Below are 17,380 nucleotides of genomic sequence, written 5' to 3' on the forward strand. Positions count from 1 at the left end.
GCAGCCCCAGTGGTAGACCAGACCTGGTCTCAGGCCAGTTTTCAATATAGAGCTGCCAGGGCGATGTCTAGGCTATCAGAGCAGCTGACAAGCTGGCAGGAAGACTATTTTCCAGATTATTCTGTTGGAGAAGGTGCGACTTCACTTCTGGCTCATTTCACCACTTGGTCTGACCTGGAAACAATGCAGTGTTAACAGAACAAGCTGCACCACCTTTACCAAGCTGACCTGGCTTCCTAGTAGGAAGCAGATTACATCATTGCCCCCAAGAACCCCTCCTCCTCAGGGAGCTAAACGGCTGGTCAGAGGGGGGGCTAAGTTGGCTCCCAGTCAAATAGTTTTGTTAAGGAAACTATGAATCTCTGGTAGTTTATGCACATCTGTTTTGTTTTGTTTTTTTAAAGACTAAGCTCAGTTGAAAAGGATAATATTTTCAAAAGAAAGAGAAAAGAAATAAAAGGCTTTTGGAACCTCTCTTTTCAAAACAAACTGTGCACAGCCCCTAGCCCAGATGTATCTAAATCTTTCTCAGCTCCTATCATATTTCATCAAAGAACACTTGATCACCTTCAACCTTGATCTTTCAGACTACAAGTTGGTTCCTCTCTGAGGCTCCTGCTGTCCTTGGGTGGACACTGAGGATGGAGAGATTGAGCAACAGTGATGCACAAGACAAGGCATTTCCAAGAAGGAAGGCCCAGCTGGAGAGAAGACCCCCAAGGGAATATGGGCCCCAGCACCCAGAGGGTCAGTCATTCGCATTATGAAATATTGAGGTCATTGTTCTCATTTGAAACCAGAAAAATAAGAATAAAGAAGAAAAACTGTCAGTAACACCATGGGGTGGGGGGGTTAGCTTATGCAGAGAGGGTCTTATAGGGTGCTTTCTACCATATACCATGTTCTGGAACCTCTGGCTAAGGAATCAGAAGCCCCACTCCCAAGATGGTACACATCCTCAGTCATCACTCCAGTAAATGGGGATGCAGCTCACTGAGCCTGGACCAAGGGTTCTGGCTGGACCAAGTCAGCTGGAATGGTGGGGCAGTGAGATAGGATTCAAAGTTCAGGAAGTGTTCCTGAACACATCACTTGTTCCACCTGCATTTACAGAGGGTCTATCACATAAATGTCTGACCTTGGCAAGGTGGTGGGGAAACAGTGAAGGACAAGACAGGCACAGCGTCTGCCCTCATAGAGCTCACAGACCAGCAAGGAAGGCAGAGAACACTGAGTTACACAAAATGAGGACAGATGAGTAAAGGACCAAATGAAGACGTGCAAGGTGCAATGAGGGAATGTTTGACAGGGAGACCTCATACAGGTTGGGGTCTCAGGGACAGCTCCCCAAGGAAGTGACATTCAGGCTAAGAGTTGACTGAGGGGGGGAGTGTTGACAGGGCAGCAATATGGTGCACCCAATGAGAGATGGCAAGCCAGGATGGTGAAGCCTGAAGAGGGAAGAGAAGGGACAAGAGCTGAGGCTGGAGGGGTGGGCACAGGCTAGAACCCCCATGCAAGACCTCCCTGAGCACTTTAAGGTGCTTTGAAACCAAAGCCCATGGAGTAATATTACCTCAGGAAAGTTGTGTTCACTTCCACTCACTTTGCAAAAAGGACTGTAATGGCATAAGAGTAGATGAAGGTGGGTGGTTCAGGAGGGAGTTGAACCTGGGGCAGGTGCCTGGGATTGGACCCTAAGGTGATTGGTCCCTAAGTGTTCAGCCTTCAGGGACCAATGCAAGGGGTGCAGCTTACCTGGTTAAACCTCCGAGTAAAGGCCACGACATTGGGGGCAAGACTATGTTTCTCCTTCTTACTCCATCCACAGCTGGCTAGTTCCTAGGAAGCACAAAGTTAATTTCAACATGGATTCTAATCAGGGTGCAAAATACACAAGGGCATCTAGCTGGAAGGCAGATGTGGAGGTGGAGGAGGACCAAAGCCTTGGCTATGCCTGTCTTCACTAGGTGGGAAAGGAGGGCTAGGTCTGCAGGTAGAGATGCAAGCCAGGATGGCCAGAGGAGAGAAGAATACTCTTTCCTATGACTCTAGTCACATCTCCTACCATTTTGGTACCAAAATATTCTTTTTTTTTTAATTGTTTTATTATTCATATGTGCATACAAGGCTTGGGTCATTTCTCCCCCCTGCCCCCACCCCCTCCCTTACCACCCACTCCACCCCCTCCCTCTCCCCCCCACCCCCTCAATTCCCAGCAGAAACTATTTTGCCCTCATTTCTAATTTTGTTGAAGAGAGAGTATAAGCAATAATAGGAAGGAACAAGGGTTTTTGTTGGTTGAGATAAGGATAGCTATACAGGGCATGGCTCACATTGATTTCCTGTGCGTGTGTGTTACCTTCTAGGTTAATTCTTTTTGATCTAACCTTTTCTCTAGTTCCTGGTCCCCTTTTCCTATTGGCCTCAGTTGCTTTTAAGGTATCTGCTTTAGTTTCTCTGCGTTAAGGGCAATAAATGCTAGCTAGTTTTTTGGGTGTCTTACCTATCCTCACCCCTCCCTTGTGTGCTCTCGCTTTTATCATGTGCTCAAAGTCCAGTCCCCTTGTTGTGTTTGCCCTTGATCTAATGTCCACATATGAGGGAGAACATACGATATTTGGTCTTTTGGGCCAGGCTAACCTCACTCAGAATGATGTTCTCCAATTCCATCTATTCACCAGCGAATGATAACATTTCGTTCTTCTTCATGGCTGCATAAAATTCCATTGTGTATAGATACCACATTTTCTTAATCCATTCGTCAGTGGTGGGGCATCTTGGCTGTTTCCATAACTTGGCTATTGTGAATAGTGCCGCAACAAACATGGGTGTGCAGGAGCCTCTGGAGTAGCCTGTGTCACAGTCTTTTGGATATATCCCCAAGAGTGGTATTGCTGGATCAAATGGTAGATCAATGTTTAGCTTTTTAAGTAGCCTCCAAATTTTTTTCCAGAGTGGTTGTACTAGTTTGCATTCCCACCAAAATGTAAGAGGGTTCCTTTTTCCCCACATCCTCGTCAACACCTGTAGTTTGTGGTGTTGCTGATGATGGCTATTCTAACAGGGGTGAGGTGGAATCTCAGTGTGGTTTTAATTTGCATTTCCTTTATTGCTAGAGATGGTGAGCATTTTTTCATGTGGTTTTCGGCCATTTGAATTTCTTCTTTTGAGAAAGTTCTGTTTAGTTCACTTGCCCATTTCTTTATTGGTTCATTAGTTTTGGGAGAATTTAGTTTTTTAAGTTCCCTATATATTCTGGTTATCAGTCCTTTGTCTGATGTGTAGCTGGCAAATATTTTCTCCCACTCTGTGGGTGGTCTCTTCAGTTTAGAGACCATTTCTTTATGAGGTCCCATTTATCTATGCTAGCTCTTAGTTGCTGTGCTGCTGGAGTTTTGTTGAGAAAGTTCTTACCTATACCTACTAACTCCAGAGTATTTCCTACTCTTTCCTATATCAACTTTAGAGTTTGTGGTCTGATATTAAGAGCCTTGATCCATTTTGAGTTAATGTTGGTATAGGGTGATATACATGGATCTAGTTTCAGTTTTTTGCAGACTGCTAACCAGTTTTCCCAGCAATTTTTGTTGAAGAGGCTGCTATTTCTCCATCGTATATTTTTAGCACCTCTGTCAAAGACAAGTAGGTTATAGTTGTGTGGCTTCATATCTGGGTCCTCTATTCTGTTCCAATGGTCTTCTTGTCTGTTTTTGTGACAGTGGTACCAAAATATTCTTAACCCCACCACTGCCACTCTGCCAACTTCTCTGAGACCAGAAGTCCTTTCTTACAGTGCCAATTGTCTGAGAGGGGCATAAATGGTATAACAAGCAGGACTCATCCTGCTGTATACATGTCTGCTAGGCTTCAGGCTAACTCAAATTAAAATTTACTTGAGGAATCGCAGACTTCATTGGCCACACATTCTCCATTCCTGGAGTCAGGCAAAGTCCCAGTCCAACCTACAGCAACCAGAGAAGCTTCTGGGACTACCTAGGGTTACTTCCAAAAGTTGGCCCCTCCCATCTCTCATATAACCAAAAGGGGACAGAAGGGAAGGTTCTCTTTAATGTCCTATGCAGGGGCCTTGGCTCTACTTCCCCAGCAGGTTTAGCATCATAATTTGATGAACCAAAGTACCTAAGTTTTACCTATCATAAGGCTGCTTCTTTTCTGAGGATAATAGGAGCAAGCTCATGGGGCTACTTGGGGGAATATAAACAAACCAAGGCAAAGACATCATTTAAAGGCCCACATTTCCAGCTTGTGCCATGGGGAGCCCTGACAGAGAAGGAAGGAGACACAGTAGATGCTAAGTTCCAATACCTCCTGTTAATTCCTCTCAGGCTTCAGTGTTATTGGCAATGTTTTTTTGTTTGTTTGTTTGTTTGTTTGTTTTGCCACACACCTGGAACTTTTAAAAGATCTTTAGTGAGAGTCAGCTGCCCACAAGCTGGAGCATACACAGATCAGGGAAGTCAGAGAGGGGCAGGTGGAATGGCCCAAGACAAAATTTGCTGGCTAGGCAGTTATGTGTGACACACTGTGCTCAACCAGTACATCTTAGAACCCAATGATAAGCCATTCACATGTGGGAAGCTGGCTCAAGGCAATGGCAGCTTTAGTCACAAGATGAACCCCACCTGGGGTCAAGCATGGTAGTATACATCTGTAAGCCCACCACTTAGGAGGCTGAGATAGGAGGATCCTGAGTTCAGAGCCAGCTGGGATACAGTGAGATCCTGACTCAAAAACAAAATAAATAAAAAAAAGATGAACCAGCTGGGCACAGAGGCTCGTGGGAACCAACCAGAGCTAAGACACACCTCTTCCTGATCTGATTCGTATCTGCAAATGGCATGACTGTCCTCACAGTCACCCTCACAAGAGAACACAACCAACCCGGACCCTGCCAGTTCTTTCACATCCTCACAATTAGACCCCAAGTCTAAAGGCAATGATATCAGTTAATGCTACCAGTTAGAAAAACAACTCTGTGAGGTAGGCCCAGTCTAGGTGCATCACACATTAGCTATCTCATGTCACTCTCACCACCTCAATGTTCATTCTCCACTTCTTCTCAGGCATGACTACTTTACCTAGTTCATCTCGTCCTTGCTTTGAAAAGGATTATATATGTTTGTTTCAAACATATGTTTACTTGCCTCATTGAATTTACCCCCCTACACACACCATTAAAGATAAACTTGGATCATTTTGAAAATTATTATTTTTGCACATTTGAAGTTTGTCAGAACAAAGGCCTCATGCCTCCCTGGATCCGAAAGCCAACACTGGAAAAGTATGAGTTATGATCAAATATAAAACCCAATTCATTAAACTGATGTTTAAGGACTAAGGTGGCTAAATTTCTGAGTATCTTTCCTGAATATTTTAATAAACACCAGTAGGTATATGTATATGTGTGCACACATTTAATACAGAGTCTGTGGTCTTATTTGCACACCATGACAACTTGGAAGACACTTGGAACTGGAGCAGTGAGGACCCAAGTTAGAAGACCTGGGTCCAATCCTGGCTGTCCACACCCCAGCTGACAATGCTTACCTCTCAGAACATTCACTTTTTCACCTGATACCCAAGCACGGAAAGCCTAGTGCACACAGGCACCTGGTAGCAGGGTCTTCCCACTAGCATGAGGCACACTGCTATGAAGTGTGAAAGCAGTGTTCAGCCTCAGCTCAAACACCAAATGCCACCTGTCCTTTCCCACCCCACACTCCTATTCCTGTCTTGAGTTATTAACAAAATCTATTCTTCCTCTTTCATTTTGCTGACATCATGCAGGCAAGAGTCAAGATGTATGTTATCCATCTGCCCTGAATTGACTTGATTTGAACATTTCTAAGACCCTGATTCAAATACTGCATCTGGCAGGTTTTGCCAATTCTCTAAGAAGTCCTGTGCTCTGGGAGATAGGTAACATTTAAAATTAAAACCTCAGCAGTGTGTTACACTGTCTGAGAGGTACTTTGATAAAATGGATGGTACAAAGGATTTGAAGCTGAAAGGCATCCCTCTGAGACCCAGCCCTGTTTCTAGTGTCCTAGGCATCAGTTCTGATGACATGAGGTGGCCTGTGAAAGTGGCCCCAGGACTGCAGTAGGAACTGCAGGCAGAAGAGCTTAGGACCTGGCCAACAGTCCATGCTCAAGCAGCATCTGTTGAGTCAATGAGGGCTGAGTGCTCATCAGTGGTGGAGCCTTTCAAACTTGGGTCCAGACAAATTTATCACAATGTCAGAAGGAATCAGACTGCTCTATCTGCATTAAACCAAGATCTGGATACAACCTCTTTGGCTAAGTTCCCCTTCTATGTTTGGCCTTATAGGATTACAAGAGATTCCATCTGTGTGAAGTGGGTTTGGAAAATGTGAAGTAATAAAATAAAACTCCTCCCGTCTCTAATGCCTAAAAAAGGGCCATGCTATGGAACTGATTTGATCACAATTAAGTTAAAATTGACCAGAGGAGACAAGGCTAGCTCTAGAGGGAAGACAGGGGTTTGGGCTGAGACCAGGAAAGCCTGGTGGCTCTGCATCCTGGGTGAGCCACATGCAACCCTCCAAAGGCATTGGACCCACAGCACTCCCAGGCCAGGCTGCCCACTCTGAGCCCAGGGCTGAGGTAAAGAGAATGAGAAAGCAAACATAGAGCCTGTGCAGTGTCTTCTGGAACCTCCTCTGTCATGTACATGTTCTCCAGGCTCACCGGGAAAAACAGAAGCTGTGAGAAGAAAAAAGTTTCTCCACTAAGCTTGGCATTTCCCTGCCTCCTCTGCTTCCCTTCCCAGGACCCATTCTCCCCCCCGACCCCATCCTATCACTCAGCCTTCCCAAAGACCTCACCCATCTTCCTCTCCAGTTTTTCCTTCCTGTTTAATTTGAACGTGTATAAGCCTCTTCCATAAATAGTAATAGATGCCAGCCCCAGACCTTTTCTCTCTCCTCCAGCTCCTGTTCTCTTTCTCCTCTTCCACAGGTGGACTTTTCAAACCCTCTTCTCTCTCTGATTGCCTTCTCTATTTACTGCTTACTGGCAGCTGCTCTTTCTTCCAGCAAAGCCAACTTCTGACTGAGACATGGTGGCCCTGCACAAGCCCTCAGGGCTCCCCTGCTGTGTCTATGGCCCACCCTTCCCTTGTACTCTACATCCTCCTGGTTGTCTCCTACCCCAGGCCCCTCACCCTCAGTCATTTTCTTTGCTTTTCTGACATGTATGTGCCCAGCCCCACATGGATCTGTGCACACTCACCTTCTCCATCCTGGGTTTGTATCATCTGGAAATCATAGATAGGCCATGATTTCAGCCAGTGTCCCTGTGCCACCCAGTTCTGAGCCTGAGCTCCAGACCAAAGGACCTAGCTACTGTTGGTCAGGCCTCCCTTGGCATCCTGCAGGCACCTCAAAATCAGCAGGCCCAGACTGCTACCTTAGATAAAAACCTGTAGCAACATGCGATTCATTTAGACATTTATTCTGACAGTCAAAGGAGACTGTTTACTACAAAACACTGTCTATGGAAAAATCCCTAAGTGGCACAAAAACAACTTCACCTTAACAGCCCCAACCGCATGCATTCCTAGACGACAGCAAGAATCAACAGTGGTCTCAGGTCACCCTGCAAAGCATCTCTGGGCCCCACAGCCCAGAGGCTAACCCCACAAGCCACTAGCTTTGTACTTAGGGGTCAGGACAGATACTTTGATGTGGCCTAAGACAGGCCTGACCCTGACTGTGTCTGGGGCCAGGGAGGTAATCCCTGGAAGAGGAGGACGGGAGCAACATGGCCTCCCTGAAGACCCCCTCGGCATCAAGGCCCCTAGGCCATAGGAAGCTGGCACCAACACATGCCCTCCCCCCCACAAATGTGGGCTTAATTCTGGCTCCAGTCTTTTCCAAGTCATGCTCACCGAACATGTCCACATGGAAAATGCATCACCTCAAGGAAGATGTCACTGGATCAGACCTCTGGGACCACCACCAGTCAATGTGCCACATCACCATCATGCTCCATGGCAACCTTTTTCCTTCCTCCTCCCATCCCACCCTCTGGCAGGGGAAAAACAAAAACAAAAGGGAAGAACCGCCTGAACCCCTTATGAACAATCTTCAGAACAGTTGGTGGGACAATGACTCAATCGATGGAACTCTAAAACCCCCCAGGCAGTAAGTGGTCACTGAAGTGATAGGGTCTAACTGAGAAGTAAGACATCACAGGCCAGCCTCTGGTGAAAAAAGTTACCAGTTTGTCAGGAGACAGGCAAACAGTAGAGAGGCTGCTGTATCTTTCAGGGACTTCCTGGCCTTATAACTCACAAGAAGTCATCTTCTAATGACAGGGGCTTCCGAGGGCCCTTCTCCAGAGCTGGCCCAGGAATCAGGCTGCCAAGGCTAAAAGAGGGCACAGTACCTCTGGCAGCACAGGGAAGGCATAAAAGATAAAAAGAAATAGTAGAGCCCAGAGCTAAAAGTTCCCCCAGGAGCAGAACTTCTAGGCATGTTTGCTGAATCCCAAACAGAATGCAGGCTCCAGGCAGGAGCATCCATGTGTTACCCTGCTGAGTCCACAGGCAACATGGTGACACATGTACCAGTTGTGTCACCAGTACAATCTCCATTTGGTGGACAAGACTCTGAGGCTTGGAGCAAATATCACTTGCCTTAAGGTCACAGCCTATAGGAACTGGATCTGGGATTCAAATCACAGTCTGATTTTACAGCTGAAGTTCTGCTTGGTGCCAGAAAAACTAGAACTCAGAACAATCTGAGGGTGCCAAATGGGCTGCGGGCAGGAAAGGGGCTCCTCGATCCTTCTGGACACCAATGTGCCCATCCATGAATATACTACTTGGGCGGAGCACCACCCACAGGGAAGGCACATCCAGCCCTCTAGTTCTCCCTGGGTAAAATCTGCAGTTCCAGCAGGTCCTCCTGGTGTCTAACAGAACATGAATGCATGTATTTGTTTGTGTTTCACAGTCCACAGAATTAAATCACGTCTACTGAGACATTAGTAAATATGTGAGAGAGCAAGGTGGTTGGTCCATGACCCTTTTTTTTTGGAGGTACTAGGGTTGAACTCAGGGCCTTGTGCTTGCTAGGAAAGTGTTCTACCACTTAAGCTATGCCTCCAGTCCTTTTTGCTTTAAGTTATTTTTCAGATGGACTCTCACTAGCACCCTCCCCCAATCATGATCCTCCTATTGTCAACTCCCAAGGTGCTGGAATTAAAGGCATGAGTCATGGCACCTGGCATGAAAACACATTTCAGAGGGAGAGACGCTGCTTCTGCCTGTCATGTGTTCCTGTGATAAACCCCAAACCACCACAGCCATGCTATGTCAAGTTACAAACAAGTGACATGTTCAAATGACACATGAAACACATTTGCCTAACATCACTCTCAATCTACCTCTGACAAAGCCCAGAAGGAAAAGACACTAAAGCTAGCAAATGGCACAGGAGCCGGCCCCCTCAAACGAGGGACTTCAGTGCACTTCTTGTGGAAACAGAAAGTCTCGAGCTATGTCATGTGGAGGCTGCAGAGGTGGTACAGCTGGCTGCCTAGGGGAGCTCAGAGAGGCTCCTGGCTCAAATGTCAGGACCATCGGGACCAATGAGCAGAGGGCCAAGGAAAGGGCAGCGTACCCCACAAGGTCTTGACAGCATGCCTACTACCCACCTGCCACCTCTGGCATCCAACCCCAGGCGGAAACAGGATGAGGGATTATAGGTTCCCCTGTGGCATCCAGAGTAAAGCTCCCTTCTTGCTGGCATTTGGGTCTGTACCCTGCAAACTCACCCCCTGCCACTTGGCTGTCCTCCTACAGTGTAGGCCTATGGCTGTGTCCTGCCCCAGCCAGCAGGGAAAAGCCATGGACTACCATTAGCCACCAGGTACATAAGTTAAACCAGCCCAATGAAACAAAAAGACCAAGACATCAGAAAAAGAGATAGATCACAGGCAGAAAACTTAAAAACTCCCTGTACCATTTTAGCAACTATAAAAAAATAAAAAATCAACAGGCTAAAAAAAATTACAAAACACTTATCTGAATATAGAGAGACAGATATACATATATAACTATTAGAGCTCAATATGAAAATAACTAGCCAGTTTAAAAAAAGTGTCAACCCCAGTACCACCAAAAAAAAGTGGCAAAAGATTTGGCAGACTCTTTACCAAAGAGGACACATGGAGAGGAAGTAGACACGAGTCTACGTGCAGTGTCACTAGTCAGCAGGGAAATGCAAGTTAAGCTACATGTTTTGACTTCACAGCCATCCGGAAGGCGAGGTGGCAAACCCAGCGAGCTCACTGTAGATGTTTACCCAACACAAACCTCTGTCCACACAAAAACACACGTTTATGGCAAATTCATTCTCTATTTCCCCAAAGGAAACAACCCAGATGTCCATCAACAGGTAAGGGGATAAGCAAATGATAGTGCAATCAAAATATGTAATCAAATACTACTCCATGATCAGAAACAAATGAAGTAGCAGTGTACATTAATGCAGAATGTTGAAAGCTTTATGCTAAGTGAAAGAAACCAGAAACAAAAGCAGTATATGATTTCATTTAAATTCTTTTTTTTTTTTGGTGGTGGTGGTACTGGGGTTTCAACTCAGGGCAGGCACTATTATCACTTGAGCCCCTCCACCAGTCCTTATGATTTCATTTATATGACATTCTGGAAAAGGAAAAAAACCTAGAGGACAGGAGTTAGATGTCTGGCTGCTAGAGGCAGTAACGGGAGGTAAACCGACTGTAAAGGCACACCAGGGAATTGATGTTATCTCAATTGTGGTTGCTACACGAAAACATCAATTTCTCAAAACTCACAGGACAGTTCACTAAAAACGGTGATTTCTACAGGGTGGAACGAAACCTCAGTAAATATGACTGAAAAGAAGTCTACCCACAGGGAACTCCAAAGGCGATAGCACAAGAACAGCTGTGCAAAAAGACGAAAGAACAACTAGTCCAACTTGGAGCAGGACAAAGGGCTCCTGCAGGGAAGTCTCTATGAAAAAACAAAAGCAATTAAAATATGATAGGAATGAAATCAAAACAAAGAGGGAAAAACGTAAGGACTTGATGAAGGCAAATGATGACAAAGAAAAGGTGACTATAATCTCCAGGAGTAGGGGATAAACAACAAGGAATTCCTGCCTGCATATATTTAAATAGTTATATATTAATTTAAAAATGTACTCCATATTCACACAGCATATAATTAAGATATATATTTTATATTTGTACTTTGCATACTACATATGCATATATACCCAGTCTCAAGCAATTGATGGACTGAAAGAAACAAGAAGCTGTGGGTCCCCCACGTGAGGCCAGTCTCTCTTGAATGAACCAAAGTTGTTAGAGAATGATCCAGTCCTGGCACCCTACTTAGCTTGGCTCTGAGTAACGCTGCACAGCCATAATGATAATGGGTGCTGTTTGCTGCGTTTTTCCTCTTTTAGGTGCCACCTAAGGAAGACATGGTTGTCATTGCAGGATGTTAGAAAGTGGAGCTTATTGACTTGGCAATGGAAAGGAGCAGCTGACAGAAAGAGGAGGAGGGGAGGAAAAGCACAGAGACCTAGCAGTCAAGAGAGATGATGCAACACTGACAAAACAAGAAACAGAAGTCTCAAGGCACCAAGTAAAATACCAAAAGTGACCAGGAGAAAAACCCAACCTAAGAACTTCACCTTTGGGGCAGGGCTGGGGTAAGGGACCATGGTTTTTTTTTTTTTTCATATGCTCTTTTATACTTTTTGGTTATCATGTACAGGATTAATTGGAAAAAAATTTTAGTAGATGACATATTACATGTTGTAAACTTTCCAAAATTAGGTTTTAACAGCTGAGTAAATACTCCAAAATATACAAAAATTTTATGAAGTCATAACCTGTTTATAACCTGTCAGTGTCAACATTTGTAAGTAACAGGCAGTTTCCACATGATCATCTGGGGCTCTGGTACCTTCTGAGGAAAGAACCACATGAAGATCGTGGCCAGCTGGCCACAAGGAAGCACACGTGTCCTATGGAGAGAGTGCACCATGGGTTCAAGAAAGCTCACTTGGGTGCAAGGGACTCTCAGGAGGCAAGGAAGAGGACAATTTGAGTGGGCCAGGAAGGCAATGACAGAATGGGCAGAGGGAGCTACTTAAACCCGCCCATGAGTGTTAGGAGGATTTGACTGCCCTGATAAGAGGAGCAGGAGCAGCAGAGCTGGAGCAGCACATTTGTGCTATCCTAGAATCTAATTTGGTAACTGTGGAGGTACTCCCATGTTTTCACAGCAGAGCAATTCTTTAGCAATTTGAAACAAACACCTACTGGAGGCTGTGAGTATAGAGGAAAGAAAGACGCAGGGCCCAGGGAGAGATGAATATATAGGCTTCCCCAAGGCCTCAGGACCCCTTGCCAGACAAACCACATAGGGTGGTAAGAAGAGACAGTGGGGACAAGCTGGGTATGTGCACGGGCGGGAAGGATCACTGAGCAAGCAGAAGCAATTCGTCTTTCTCAGCGTTCAGTCATGCCTGTTCCTATGGAATAACAACTCGTTTACAGCCACTACTGTTTCGTCAGACCCTCACACTATTGTCTGCTTGGATAACATACTGGATTTAGGGTCAAGAAGATGATGCAGATTCCCCAAAACATTCCCTTTCCAGCCCAGGTCCTGTGCAGATCTGCACAATTAGAACCAGCTGTTGGCACCAGGCAGCGGCCAAGTACAACTCTGCGAACAGTCTCCCATCCACGTGACAGAAAAAGGGCCCCAATTAGCAGAATGGAGAGCAGTGGCCAGCAGCTCAGCCCAACAAGACTAACAAGCCGGATGTGAGGCCCACAGGGCCACATGTCCTTTCTCCCCACTTCCGGTGGGACTGTCCTCAACTCCCTCTCACTGTATTCTTGGGAGATTTTTATCCTCTCAAATGCATCATCCAGATCTTTAAACAAACAAACAAAAAAAAGAATATGCTTTGTTTTTTTAAGCATCTAATACAGGTTCATTATAAAAATCCTGAAAAAATATAGAAAACACATTGAAGAAAATTTAAATCACCCATTAGCCTAACAACCAGAGAAAACAACAGTTTACATTTGTAGTCTACACTACAGCTATAAGAACAATAACACATTGAGAGGCTGAGATTGGGAGACTTGCAGTTCCAGGCCTGCCCAGACAAAAAGCCCATGAGAGTCCATCTCAGCCAATAGGTAGGCACATGCCCATCAGCTCTAGCTATGCAGAAGGCTGAGATTGGGAAGGTTGCAGTACCAGGCCAGCCTGGGCAAAAACAGTTTGTGAGATCCTATCTCAACAGAAAAAGCCTGGGCATGGTGACACACACTTGTCATTCCAACAGTGGGAAGCCTAAACATGGGAGGAAGGAGGTCTAAGCTGCCTGGGGAAAAGCGAGACCCTATTCCAAAATAACCAGAGCAAAAATTGCTGGAGGCATGGTTCAAGCGGTAGAGCACCTGCCCAGCAAATGCAAAGCCATAAATTCAAACCTCAATACTGCACCCCCTCAACACTGAGCAAGCAGAAGCAATTCGTCTTTCTCAGCTTTCAGTCATGTCTATTCCTATGGAATAACAACTCATTTATAGCCACTACTGTTTCGTCAGACCCTCACACTATTGTCTGCTTGGATAACATGTACTGGATTTAGAGTCAGTACCAGGCCAGCCTGGGCAAAAACAGTTTGTGAGATACTATCACAAAGGCACAAGCTATGCAGGATAGCTTTTTGATAGCACAAGCTATCAAAAAGGCACAAAGTCAGTCATTTCATACATGTTTATCCACGCTCTCTGGACTCTCACAATAGCCCTATCACATACTGTGATTGCCCCATTTTATAGATGAAGAAATACAAGCTTAGGTAAAGAAGTTAATGAATTTTCTCAAATCCTCTTTTTTTTTTTTTTTTTCCGGTAGTGCTGGGGTTTGAATTTAGGGCCTCATGCCTGGTAGGCAGGCACTCTACCACTTGAACCACTCAAATCAAAAAATCAAAATAAAAAAAAAAATTTGAGCCCTGCTCAAATCCTCATATGCGGTTTATGCAACAGTCAGGATTAATTAGACATACAAATAAAAGGTTACTTAAATACTTAAATTAGGCTAAAAAACCACAACAACAAAAAGTCAGGATTAAACCAAGTCTGATGGTCTCTAGAGTCAGGACTCTCAGCCACAGGACACCTCCATCTCCAGGTGTGGGGCACACACAGGTACACACATACCTGCTCTCTCTCAATGGAACTGATAAGTGGTCTTCTAATCTGATTTTGTCCTTAATATATTGCAAACATTTTCTCACATCTGCCCCATTCCTCCTTTTCTGAATTCCTGTACCCATATGACAACTAGAAACAATTCATCAATTTATCTCCTTTCATCTTTCCTCTGAATTTTAGAAGGAAACATTAGCTTGTCCCCTAATTCGTCACTTTGGGTTTCTGCAATATCTAATTTGCTGCTTGCCATTTCCATCACAATTTAACCCTGGAAATCATGCTTGTCAGCACCAACCAATCTTTCTTAACCTTGACCTTCTCATGCTGCAGGGATGTCCTGAGCATTGTGGGGAATACAAAATCAAATTTCTGGAATCATGTGCTTCTGAGAAGCATGCAGGCTCTGACCTACTCTTCATACTGCCATCTATGCTGGACCAACTAAAACTCTTCTCTGTTGATAAGTGTGCTAAAAACTACACAGTGAATCCAAAGGTTCCAGGACCACATGAGCTTTTAAAAACCTACAATTCATGCTAATTAATTTATTTCAGAGCCCAAAAAGTGATAGAGGTTTGTCTATAAAATAAAGAACCAGCTAATGTTAATATCAAAGAAGCATGTGGATAATTCAAAGGCAAAAAAAATGATATGACAAACACTGAAAAGGCAATTAGCAAAGCGTAACATTCGAGATTTAAAAGAAACAAAAAAAGAACTTAGGAGCTTTATGATAACCAACTCATGCCAACAGCCATCACTCCACGCTAAGAGAAATGGCAGGAAGCAACAGGGAGTGCAGCCTTCTGAACAGTTTCCTGCTCTGACCACAGAGCACAGGAGGCACAGAGCTGCCGCAGTGGGTTCTTTCCCCAAGTGTTCTGTGGGAGCATAGAGAGGGTGAGTCAGACAGTCAAGAAAGGCTAGGGGCTCCTCGGGACTGCGTTAGGCACACCAGGCTGACATGGACAAGACCATTTGGTGGGGGGAGGCAGCAGACAAGAAAAACCTCAGGGGTGGTGGGAGGCTGGAGACAGATGACCAGGGAAAACTCATGTTCTTGAAAGAGAATACAAAGGGAGAGACAGAAGCGAGAAGGAGAAAGGGATGGAGGCCAAGGAAGGAAGAGGTAGAGTTTATGATTTCATTTTATGGGTGAAAAGACTGAAGTTCAAGGAGATAAACTTAATTTGTGCAAGTTCATCAAGATAGTACATGGCAGACACCAGGCCTGACCTTTTAGTACAAGAGGGCCCAAGAGGAAGACTGAGGGATGTGGTATGGTGACCAGAGAGGGGTGGACAGACTTCACTTGAAAGAGTAGCTATAGAACATGATGTGCCTAGACGTGGAACAGGGGATGAAGCTGCCTGGCCCTACAGCCATTCTCCTGCCCCTTCCTGCAGTGTCAGGAGAGGCTGACACAGAAGGGACCACAGTATGAGTCCCCACTCAGCACCTCACACAAGAGACTTCTCCCCAGCCTAGGAACATGCTTTGGGATCACAAGCAGCTTGAAGTCCCTGGACACAACATCAGACTTTTGATACATTCCAGCAATGGCTTTGCAACAGAACATCTTACAGAGTGCGGGGCTGTTTTGACATGTGTACTATCTGATGATGACCATGGATGGCCAGGTGCGAAGAAGACCAAAAGAAATGACTCTTTCAGAAAATGTCACTTCCTCCCCTGAAAGACCAAGAGGAAAAGCCAGCTTTTCAAATGTTTGATCTATATAGGGACACTTATTTAAGTGTGCGGAAGCCTTTCAGACACCGGAGTCACCAGTCTTCCATGGCATGAGACCTTTTTTTTTGTTGTTGTTAGGCAGGGAGTGAGACCATGGCTTTATTCCCAATCTCACGCGGGGCTGCTCTGTTTGCTTTCTCAGCTCTTCAGTTCCCTCTGATGGGTATTAGGCACCAGCCTGCACAGCTCAGGGCATGGAGCAGAGAATGTGGGATGCCTGCCTTCCAATGGAGATGAAAGGCATCAATTATAAACATCAGGAAGAGCACAGGACGAGTTCAGAATGGGATCAGAGATTGTGCTGGGCAGGCTTAGCAGGGTTGAGGGAAGTGAGCACGCTAGGCAGAGAACAGCAAAAGCTCAGGCTTAGAGGAAGGGGGACTCAAGGGCCTGGGAAGAAGCCAGAGTTAGTGAAGCAGAGAAGTGTGCAGGAAGGGCCCGAAGGAGAGGACAAGACACTCTCAGGTGGCCAGTACACCCAATCTTAAAGAGTGGGGAAATCACTGGAAAATTTGAACAGCCTCAATGATGGGGGTAAAGATTTTAAAAACACAGGGGCGGGGGACATTTGGGTGGGAAGGGCAGATGTGAGTGTAGAGATACCTGCTTGGCTGGGAAGTAACACTGGGACAGAGAGGAGTAGAAAGGAGCAGGAACAGGGTTCAGAACTGCCTGGGAACAGATAATGTGGGAGAGGAGTCGCTGATGATAGGCTAACATGTTTCCAGCCTGATGGGATGTGCAGGTGTTCTTAGGTGGGCATAGGAGCACAGCAGGATTCTGGGGCATGGTGTGGCTAAGGGGCCCCAGAACTTTGCTGCCTGTCTAGCTTCTTCAAGGAACCACAGCTCCCAAGGAACCACACTGTCTCTCTTGCTCTGCCAGGGCCTCAGAGCCATGGACAGAGTACAGGGCCAGCATCTGAGGCCTCCACAGTAGACCTACCCTACTTTCTTTTTTTGTTTTCCACTATGTCCTTCACCTTTCCTTTGTTCTAGCCAAATTCTGGTCCCTATACAAGACCACCTTCTTCCCACAGCCTTAGCTATGTCAAGCTGCCCCCTTCTACCTGGAATGCCCTTTCTTCCTGTCTGTATCCAAACTACACCAATTCTCCAGGCCATGGACACATAGGCCCCCTCCAGGATGCTCTGCCTGCTGCTCCAGCTAGAAAGTCTGGCTCCCCTCCCAGATAGCCCTCAGCCTATCTCCTATAAGGAGGCCCTTATAGTCATTTAGGTAAGTTTCTTACCTTTCCCCCCCAAACCAGGAGTTCCTCATTCCCTGCTGAGTCTCCTGAACCACCAGGCAGGGAGTCTTGCACATGGTAT

At 45.6% G+C, this 17,380-nt stretch overlaps 1 protein-coding gene across 7 annotated transcripts in view; it reads right to left on the reverse strand.

The window, feature by feature from the left end:
- Positions 1–17,380, reverse strand: part of Ralgps1 (Ral GEF with PH domain and SH3 binding motif 1) — a 231,255-nt gene that overhangs the window by 181,280 nt on the left and 32,595 nt on the right. For all 7 annotated transcript variants that reach the window (XM_074053171.1, XM_074053168.1, XM_074053169.1 and 4 more), the window contains exon 4: positions 1,759–1,842. In XM_074053171.1, coding sequence (XP_073909272.1) covers positions 1,759–1,842 — 84 coding nt within the window. The remainder of the gene's footprint in view (positions 1–1,758; positions 1,843–17,380) is intronic.

Source organism: Castor canadensis, chromosome 13 (genome assembly GCF_047511655.1).
Source record: "Castor canadensis chromosome 13, mCasCan1.hap1v2, whole genome shotgun sequence".
Lineage (NCBI taxonomy): Eukaryota > Metazoa > Chordata > Mammalia > Rodentia > Castoridae > Castor > Castor canadensis.